This window comes from Quercus robur, chromosome 11 (genome assembly GCF_932294415.1).
Source record: "Quercus robur chromosome 11, dhQueRobu3.1, whole genome shotgun sequence".
In the NCBI taxonomy this organism is placed as follows: domain Eukaryota; kingdom Viridiplantae; phylum Streptophyta; class Magnoliopsida; order Fagales; family Fagaceae; genus Quercus; species Quercus robur.
The window spans coordinates 20,776,675-20,787,468 of NC_065544.1; the positions used below are offsets into that span (position 1 = coordinate 20,776,675).

At 33.4% G+C, this 10,794-nt stretch overlaps 1 protein-coding gene across 2 annotated transcripts; it reads right to left on the reverse strand.

Annotated features, from left to right (window-relative positions):
- Positions 1-8,227: 8,227 nt before the first annotated feature.
- Positions 8,228-10,495, reverse strand: LOC126704567 (cationic peroxidase 2-like). 2 transcript variants are annotated; one of them, XM_050403564.1, is made up of 4 exons: positions 10,267-10,494; positions 9,997-10,176; positions 9,523-9,685; positions 8,228-8,692 (listed from the first exon to the last, which is right to left on the reverse strand). In XM_050403564.1, exons 1-4 carry the CDS (start codon positions 10,399-10,401, stop codon positions 8,283-8,285), a joined length of 888 nt encoding a protein of 295 aa, XP_050259521.1. In that variant the 5' UTR covers positions 10,402-10,494; the 3' UTR covers positions 8,228-8,282. The 2 variants fall into 2 exon arrangements, with proteins under 2 accessions (XP_050259521.1, XP_050259520.1); XM_050403563.1 differs by having other exon boundaries at positions 9,997-10,495.
- Between the last annotated feature and the right edge of the window lie 299 nt (positions 10,496-10,794).

Sequence of the window (10,794 nt, forward strand, 5' to 3'; positions counted from 1 at the left end):
TTAAAGAATAAAGACGACAAAAGTATTGTTTATTACCCACAAACTGTTTTGAAGATTTGGCTAGTGAGCCAGAGTTATATATAGGCATTAGTGAAGCCAAATGTTTGGACCAAGTAAGCGAATACAACTAATCAAATTGAAAGATTCAAAAATATCACGTGATGGATAAAATTATAGGATGGCCCGCTTCAATTCATTATCAAAAGATATCATCAACACATCATATTTTTGGACCAAGTAAGTGAATACGATTAATCAAATTGAAAGATTCAAAAAGATTATATGATGGGTAATTATAGGATGGCCCGCTTCAATTTATTATTAAAAAATATCATCAACATGTCATTTGCATAATATTTTGTTGCATAGTAGTATATCATCAACAACTTGCAAAATAAAGGCCCAACAACAACTCGTACATTATTGGCAAAACTACATTATTGGTCCCTGAAATTTATCATATGAACACAATTAGTTTTTTATGTTCTAAGTGAGTGCTATTGGTCACTCAAGTTTCAATAATGAGTATTATTAGTTTTTTTTTTTTTTTTCAGTCATTAATGTTATTACCTATGTAGCTAATGAAATAGTGACTTGACATATTTTTAATTGATGTGGCATTTTTTTTAAATTCAAATATTATAAAATTCAATTTTAATAAACTCACTACATTTGATGTGGCATAATGTCATATCGTCAATTAAAATAAAAAGTTGACAAGTCATATTGACAATAAAAATAATAGTCATCATTTGATGACCAAAATTATGTTTTAAGTGATTTTAAAAGATTCTAATGATGACTATCCACCCATGTCCTCGCCAGTTTTAATTCGATCCATCAAAGCCTCCACCTCACTGCCAAAGTATCCACCACATCCTAGCCTATGTCTAAACTGGACCTCATGCTCTTGATATTGCATTTTAATATACTACAGCTATGATATTTGGTTTGGCAAGTGTGTTGTGTAAAGACTAAAGATATGCTTTGCTAGAGGCATTGATGAGAATTAACTTTCAAAATCCATGACTATTGGATTTCATTCAGATGAACCAGCAATTAGCCTTTTTGTAGACTATAATAATTATTAGCCTAGTGAGGTTGGAATGATTTTTTAAAATAAAAAAAGGATACCTTGTCTAGTTTGAGAAGCATAAATTATAATTTAACAATTTGTACTTCGATACATTTGCAATTCCTTTCTACATTTTCCAAGTATTTATGGGACGGAGATATTTGAGTAATACATTCGCAATTCCTTTCTACATTTTCCAAGTATTTATGGGATGGAGATATTTGAGTAATTAGGTACTTGGGTTGGTGGAGAATCCGGATATGGATTGTTGAATTGTTATGGAGGACTTTCCATGGTGGATGGAAACAAAGGCAAGATGTAGGTTTGGAATGTGGCTGAACAGCTTTGTAAGGATTTTAAGGGTCAAGAAGCGTGGAGGCTTGGACACCGACAGAGAGACCTAGAAGGACAAAGATCATAGCTATTATTAAACTTATGTAAGAATTTTGAATGTTCAATTAGTGTATAAAATACCTTGAACGTTTAGACTCCCAATTTACAAATTACCAATTCAAGCTTATCAATAAACAATGTACATGCGGAAAATGTAAATAAGTTAAAATAGAATTGATAACATAATCTAAACCGAATAAAATCATATCCACAGCAGAAATTAAATGGCAAAGATTAAGGAAGAGAGATGCAAACACAAGGACAACACAGCGATGTGTTATCGAAGAGGAAACCAAAACCCTCGGCGTAAAATCTCTCCGCCGCCCCTCAAGCAGTCAATAATCCACTAAAGAATCAAGTTGGGATACATGAACAGCAGAAAACCCTCCAAGTCTAATCTACCCAGTGTACTTAAGCCCTCCAAGCTCCTACTCTAACGAGGTTACACCAAACATATTTCTTCTTTAACTTACCAGATTCCACTATAACCCATAGCATCAACCAATATGAATTGGCCCCTTCCTAACTGCTTCCCAAGCACCAAATAGCCTTCTCACAGATATGGGTATGGTGAGAAAAGGTTTTGGTTAATGTACCTCTTAAGGATGTAACAATAGAAAGGGTGAGAATTAAGGAATTTGAAGAGTCACTATATAAAGATTGCGGATGAGTCAATCTTGTTTTTCTCTAGGGTTTCTCTCTCAAAATTCTCTCTGGAAGCTCTCAATATTTTGTGGGTATAAAGGGTATTTATACTGGAGTGAGAAAAGAATGCGAAGAGTTAGTTTTTCCATAACAGAGTGGACCAGCAACTTGGCCTCGCGACTTGATTGAGTCACAAGTCCAAGCCGCGAGCTAATTGAATGGCCATTCTAGACTTTTTGTCCTGTAGTGCTACAGCTGGCATGACGGTTCAACTTCTCTGCATGCTTCATTCATGTCCATCTTCTGGCGGCTTGCAAGCCTCGAGATCCAATCGCGAGTCCCTGCTTCACTACACAGTCTTGAGCACTTCTTCACACTCTCTCACACACTACCCTTACATAATTCCCACCTAAATACAGGGTTTCTAAGTGCTAAATTACAAGCAAATTGGCACGGAATAAAGCCAACAAGATGGTTGATTAAATTCAACCTTACAAATTTTAATATGTGACTAACTACGTTTACTTTTTTAAAAAAATAATAATATGACTAATTGGATGGTCAGATTGAGAGAACATAAACATACAAGTACACAGCACATGTCCATCACATGCCATTCTTAGATTTGAAAGCTAACCGTTGGATTTGAAGAGTGTAATGAAAGGTTAATTCTGGTAAATTATAGTCACAGTCAAACGGTTGGATTTAGAGAAAGGTGCGGTCAATAACTTATTATTGAATGTTACACCAACCAATAACTTATTATTGAATTCATATTTTGAAAATCCAACCGTTGGATTACATGTTCTATATGTTCTTAACATGCATGCCAATTTTCATGCCAATTGGATGTAATTTATCATTTGATCTTTAAACTCATCTTTTATGCATTATTTTAAACTACAAAAACTTGAATTTAAACAATTGATTGATGACATGGCTATTAATCTTTGATCACCTTGAAATTTTGTAAGTATGAAAAATATATGAAGATAATATAATGTAATGGTAGACTTGTCAAAATTCATATTGAATTAAGAAATATAGGGTTGGGTTCAAATTACACCTAATGTGACTCTAAAAAATGTTACACCAACTAATAACTTATTATTGAATTCATATTTTAAAAATCCAACCGTTGGATTATATGTTCTATATGCAGTGGCGACGCCACGTTCAGGCCAGGGTGTTCCAGGAACACCCTGACCTGAAAAAAAAAATTATATATAATAATTGAAATTTTTTTATTTGTTTACTCTTAAAAAAAAAAAATTAAGAACATCCTCAACCAAAAAGGGATTTCGGGCCTAAACAAAAACTCTTGATTTCCCATACAAAATAATGAAAATATAAACCTATAATCCAAACAAAGCAAATATAGATCAGTAATGGAGGTGAGGAGATGTTGTGCTGGGTAGAGGCGGCTTGAGAGAGGAGCATGGAGTTTCTATTAAGGATGAACGATGCTTGTTGAAAGAAGCATGGTGGGAGTGTAAAACAATGCTTGAGGATGAAAAAAACCTGTGACTAAGAAAGAAAAGTGGAAAGTAGATCTGAAGAAAAATCTAGAAGAGATAGGATAGAGATAAGATGTAAAGCACGTGTGAAGGAGAGAAAAAGGTTAAAAGCAAAAAATAAAATGACACAAAAGTCAAAATAAGACCTAATGGAGAAAACAAAGGAAAATGGAAAAAAAGTTATTAAAAATTAAATTAAATTAAAAGGGTAGGCCTTGGTTTATGGTTTGGGTTATGGCATGGGTATAATTTAAGGCTTGGGTTTATCACTTGATTAGCCCACTCAACTTTTAATTACATTATACATATTAATAATACACATAACAAATTATAGAAGACAATTAATAAACAAATTACACAACTAAATTATGTTAGGCTAAACAATAATGAAACAATACATTATAAAAGACAAACAAATTAAATTATGTTAGGCTAAACAATAATTAATAATTTTATAATTAATGAAACAACAATATAACAAATTATAGTTTATAAAAGACAAACAAATTAATAAAACAACTAAAAACAATAATTAATAATTTTATTAATATTTCAAATGAACTTATATTTTATCGTTTATTCTTTTACTAGAATTATAGGCAAATATTTGATAAGAAAACCACGTAGAAGACAATTGTAAACTTTATGTATTTACATTTTTTTTTATTGTTGTTGTTGTCAATATACAAAATTTTCTTTTTATTAGATTGTATAATTTATGCTTGTTGAGGAACACCCTGAAAAAATTTCCTGGAGTCGCCACTGTCTATATGTTCTTAACATGCATGCCAATTTTCATGCCAATCGGATGTAATTTACCATTTGATCTTTAAACACATCTTTTATGCGTTATTCTAAACTACAAAAACTTGAATTTAAACAATTGATTGATAACATGGCTATTAATCTTTGATCACCTTGAAATTTTGTAAGAATGAAAAATATATGAAGATAATATAATCTAATGGTATATTTGTCAAAATTCACATTGAATTAAGAAATAAAGGGTTGGGTTCAAGTTACACCTAATGCAACTCTAAAAAATGTTACACCAACCAATAACTTATTATTTAATTCATATTTTAAAAATCCAACAATTGGATTACATGTTCTATATGTTCTTAACATGCATGCCAATTTTCATGCCAATCGGATGTAATTTACCATTTGATCTTTAAACTCATCTTTTACGCGTTATTTTAAACTACAAAAACTTAAATTTAAACAATTAATTGATGACATGACTATTAATCTTTGATCACATTGAAATTTTGTAAGCATGAAATATATATGAAGATAATGTAATCTAATGGTAGATTTGTCAAAATTCACATTGAATTAAGAAATATAGGATTAGGTTCAAGTTACACCTAATGTAACTCTAAAAAATGTTACACCAACCAATAACTTATTATTGAATTCATATTTTGAAAATCCAACCGTTGGATTACATGTTCTATATGTTCTTAACATGCATGCCAATTTTCATGTCAATAGGGTGTAATTTACCATTTGATCTTTAAGTGGGAAGGCGAAAAAAATAGAGGGAAATTTTGGGGAAGGGAAATTTAAAGGTCTATTGTGGTGGTCCAACCCGCCGCAAAAAGGAGTACATATTGCGGTGGGTCATTAACACACCGCTATATCTAAGCTTAACGCCACTAAAACAGGTCTATTGTGGCGGGTCACCGACCCGCCGCTGTACTACGCCGCAATATACTAGAACTATTGCAGTAGGCATATAGAACGCCGCAATAGATCTCATGTATAGCGGTGGGCCAAAAACGTGCCGCAATATGCAACATATAGCGGCAGTTTTCACACCCACCACAATAGCTCATTTTTCTTATGGTGATTTTTTTTTTTTTTTTTAAATGAGTGTTTTAAGGGTTTTTAAAATGTTAATGAATTCTTTATCTAAAATATGATCTATTAATTTATTGTTAATTGCTGATGTGGTACTGTGCCTAATTAATTGAAAAGATGTCATGTGACTACTCCGTTAGTCACATAGACAATAATACTAATGAAAGTTAATAAAAGGACTAAAAATGCTCATTATTGAAACTTGAAGGGCCAATAGAGCGCTCATTTAAAACTTAAGGGACCAATTGCACTCATAGGGTAAACTTCAAGGACCAATAGTGTAGTTTTGCCTACATTGTTTGTTACTAATTAAAAGCATTAATTAATGCATTATAGGGACTTAAGAAGTTCACTTTTTTCAAAGGATGATGACTACGAAAATATGAATTAATCAAACTTGCATTGATAGCAACTCGGGACTATTATGCCCAAAATTTGATTGGATATTAATTAAGTGAGTGTTATATGGGTGTGTGATAAGTCCTTGAGACGTGTGGAAAATACTTTTTCTTTGGCCATTACAAGGACAACTTTAAATTAATAATAAATCTAAGGGCACAATAATTTTCATTAAAAAAAATTTTGCTAAATGTTAATGTGGTCTATTGTGAGCTAGGGACCGACATAACTAAAAATGAAGGGAATTATGTCCCTCTTGAGATTTAAAATATTTTCAAACAACATATATACATATAAATTTTAAAGGGCAGAGATTTGCTACATACTTAGCTACAACACTTGCTGCATACTGCCATACGTGTCAACATATTAGAGTGACACCTGTCAAGTGCCAATTTAATGAAAACTTTCGTTAACCCTTAACCTTAACGTTTCACTCACACACTCTCTCCCTATCACATGCACGGGTAAAACCAAAAGAAAAATCCCTCTCTCTCTCTCTCTCTCATTAGAACCTCATTAATGCCCCTCTCTCTCTATCTCTCTCTTCCTCCTCCTCCTTTGATTTTCTCAAATTACCTACCTTTAAACCCATAAAAAACCACAACCACCTCATGCTCCAACCACTGATCTCACTTGACCATGTCTCCGTCAACCCCACCCATCCGTCCCATGTCCCCTCCATTCCACCACTTCACCCCTTTCCCTCTCTGCCGGTCCCCACCCCCCCCCCCCTCTCTCCTTCCCTCTCTCACTTTGTTGGTGCCACCTCCAATCCCTTTATCTCTCCTTGCCATTCCCATCCCCACCTACCTCTTATTTTCACGGTATTGTCCTTAATGGTGGCAAAGACAACAACTCCCAATTTTCCAAGTTTGTTTTTCATTAAAGCTAGTTATTTCCTGAAATTTGGAAAAAAAAAAAATTTCTATTTCCATTTGTGATTATGATTATTTTTGAAGTTTGAATATTTGTCTTGATGGGTGGGTTGATGTAGACATGGTCAAGTGGGATCGGTGGCCTGAGCATGTGGTGGTGGTGATGGTGGTTTGATGAGTTTAATGGTGGGTTAAGGGGGTGGGTATCTGAGAAGAACGAAGGAGGAGGAGGAGGAGGGGAAAGAGAGAGATTTGTATTTTGATTTGGTTTTGTGGATGGGTATCTAAGAAGTGAGAGAGAGAGAGAGAGAGAGGGATTTGTATTTGTATTTTTTATTTTGTTGTGCGTGTGATAGAGAGAGAGTGTGAGAGAATATTAAGGTTAAGGGCTAACAGAAGTTTTCATTAAATAATTGGCACTTGACAAGTGTCCCCCTAATATTTTGACATGTATGCCAATATGCAGCACTTGCTGCAACTAAGTATGAAGCAAATCCTTGCCCAATTTTAAAAGTTTAAATATAATATTTATTATCTCATTCTCTCAAATCTCTAAGGAAAAATATTTTACTATAAGTTTGTGGCTAAATGAGTGCGACTACAATGTGTTTAAGAATTTGATTTTTCTTTTTTTGTCATATAATTACTCTAGCTGTGTCACTTTGTATTTGGATTTTTTTTCAATATACAAATGTTTTATAGTTGTGTGTTTGGCATGACACATTGGCTTTTTATTGTTTGGGATCCATGATTAAAAGTTATGGACTTTTGAATTTAAATATTATCATATTCAGTAATTGTTTTCTTACACTCTTTAATATATACTTCATACTTACATATCCATAATTTCACACTAGATATTCACATTTTTTTTAATAATGTCCACATTTAAAATGTGAAACGGGTAATGTGTAAGAATGATATACAATAAGAAGTATGTGAGATCATTATGCTATCGTATTGTTTGCCTTCATCTGAAGAATTGTTTTGATGCTTATTTCAATAAAATTTTCAAGTGTGTATTTGGGAGAGTATATGTTTACTTGGCAATCGTACAGGAACTAATACCTATTGGTATCAACCTCACCACTCACAACATAATATTTTGGACTACTCTAGAGTCCTCTCTTGCATTGGCTTCAAACACCAGAATTCTCCAAATCCACATATGTGAGTCTTAAGCTAGGTGATATATCTTGTAATGACAAGTTATGTTTTGTCTATATGGATTAAAAACATGTTGAGTAAATTTAGACCTTGGTTGTTATTTATTATGCGAATTAGCCAATAGTAAGCCTAAGTACTGTTATTATAGGTACCAAAATTTTCACATGAAATTTCACACCCTCCACATAAAATTGTCACTCATGATATATCTCAGGTGTGAAAATTTTTGGTGTATATAGAGTTATTGTATAAGCTAAGGCTAACAAACACACACACAAAACAAAACAAAACAAAAACCTCAACAAGTGAGCTCCTTACATGATTATATATTTTTATATATCATCAATTAATTTTGGAACATATTTTGCGAATTTCACCAGCATTGCCTATCTTTACCCCAATGTTACTCATTTTAATCATGGACTTTCCAAATTCCAAATTAAAGCTCAGACCCGTCAAGAAGCGCTGGACGATGGTTTTTGTTGAAGCATCAGTCCACAACACTTGATCAGACTCAAGGATCCCTCGCCCATTTCTCAAATTTGTAAAATAAGAGGTGTCAAACCTATTAGGGCTACCAGTATCCAATGCAACTCGCTTTGAATCATCTCCATTTTTTGGGCAGAGTGCTCGTAGTTGAGGAAGGAATGATGAATCAATAGATGGGTCCACAGCACCATTCCCTACTCTAGTGAAATTGTACATTCTGTATTGGAAGAACCGGCAAGCTGAAGTTCCTATGGTGTGTCCTCCTATTAGAAATGACAGAAAAAAAAAAAATGTTAGGTTATGTTGAAGTATTTAATGAAACAAAAAACAATTGTAATAAGGGTCCATAGCATAAAACAGTAAAGGGTATTTCTCTCTCTCTCTTGTGTCATTTTTGTTTTCTTTTTTAATGATTGATTATTGCTATATATTCATGCTTATTGCAATATATTTTGTTCACCATGAGTCCAAAACCTGAAAAAAGTGAGGAAGATAATTTGACACTTATCTCACTAATTAAGTGAGAAAGCACTCTGCAACGGGTACCACGGCTCAAAATGGAAGTTTTTTGTCTTCTTATTTAAGAAAAAAACTAGGAGATTCGTGTTACTAGACTAGTCCCTCATAACATAAGTAAAGCTCAAATATAGTCTGTTAGTTACTCCTTGTTAAACAATATTACTCTCATATATAACAAAGAGATCTATATGTGCAGTCAGTAGTACGTATATGAAATCCTAGAGGCTTTCAAAAAATATATATATAGAGACACACTACAGAAAATTTAAAAATTAATGTAACAAAAATAAAATTGATATCATTTTAATAAATATATAATAAATGAATGTTCAAACTACATTTTTTTTTTTTTTTTTGGTTATTTATAACATGCCAATTTATAAGATTTTTATATTAAAATTTGTATTATCCCTAGCATTACCTTGTGTGTGTTATTTTGGTTTTCTTTTTCAACTTATTGATTGTTTTCTCATTACCGACAATAATCATGGTTTCATTGTTTAGTTGCGCTTCTCTTACTCACTTTCATTACAAAACGTCAAAACCTTGCCAGCTTGAGTTAAAGAAATATTACCAGCGAGGACCACAAGATCTTGAGTATTGAGACCCAAAGCAGAAAACTTTTGCTTTTGCACACCGACAGAGTCGGTGAATGCTGGCAAATTGGCAGTATCAGATGCCAATGAAACCCTCCCATCTCTGCGTCCTAAGGGAACAACCCAACTAGGTCCATTTGTCTGCATCATAAGTCCCAAAGGAGGATTAATTATTAACCAAACTTTTCATAGAACAAATAACAAACACTACACAGAAATACAAATTCATACAACATTCTATTTTAATAAAGTTTTCCTCCAAATCAGTCAGGACCGATTAACATATTTACTTATAAAACCATTCACGTGTATCATTTAAACAAAAACCGCATAATCTATTAATAGGTCATGTAACTAAATGCACACATATATGATTTTATCAATTGCCAGTTGATTAGAGGAATTTACTCCCATACTAGTTTGAAAGTAAATTTTTTCCATGTGATAATTACCAGAACAACAGAATCACGGGCAGCAAGGGCAAGAATATCAGCACAAGAGACAATGCCAGGGCATGCAGCTTCAAGTTGTGTCTTGGCATCATCAATAACTTCATATCCTCTCAGTAATAGGTTAGGACCAGCTGTTCTTTCAGTGTTAGACCCTGTAATAAGGATAGAGGCATCACAACCCTGCACAAAACAGTCATGAAAAAGCATCCTTAACAATCCAGGAGCCACAGTGGGATTAGAACAGAAATGAGATTGAACTGTTGAACGAACAATGGATTCAACTCGAGGACACGCAGCAGAATAAAATCCAACTCTTGTGCCTTGGCCATGCACCAAGGAAGCACTCAAGGCAAGCAAGAGAAACGTAAACAAAATCAATATATGGCTGCAATGTCCACTCGCCATTATGACTAAAGAAAAATGACAGCAAGAGAAAGAAAATGAAACTACTAGACTAACTACTAGACTAACTACTAGTCAATTCAATTCTTGAGAGAAGTATTTTTGAAATTTGAATTGTTAAAGAAATTGCTTGTAAGCCAGAGTTATATATAGGCAAGAGTGAAGTTAAATTTTTGTAACAAGTAAGCAAAGACGGCTATTCAAATTGAAATGATTCCGAAAAATTAGATAATGTATGGCCCAGCTTGTAGCTGGCTTCAAGAGTTTGTCCCCCCAATCATTTCCATAGTTTGCATGGCGGGCTTCACGCAATAGTGTTTCAACTTTCACGTGAACACGAGGCAGAGTTATTTTGTCTTAATCATATCCATTTATAATTTAACTGTTGGGTGCATC

Coding starts and splice junctions, on each gene's coding strand:
- LOC126704567 (XM_050403563.1), bottom strand. CDS start 10,401: ATGGCGAGTGGACATTGCAGCCATATATTGATTTTGTTTACGTTTCTC. Junction 9,686..9,996: donor CCCGTGATTCTGTTGTTCTG/GTAATTATCACA, acceptor CTTATGATGCAG/ACAAATGGACCTAGTTGGGT. Junction 8,693..9,522: donor AGATCTTGTGGTCCTCGCTG/GTAATATTTCTT, acceptor CATTTCTAATAG/GAGGACACACCATAGGAACT.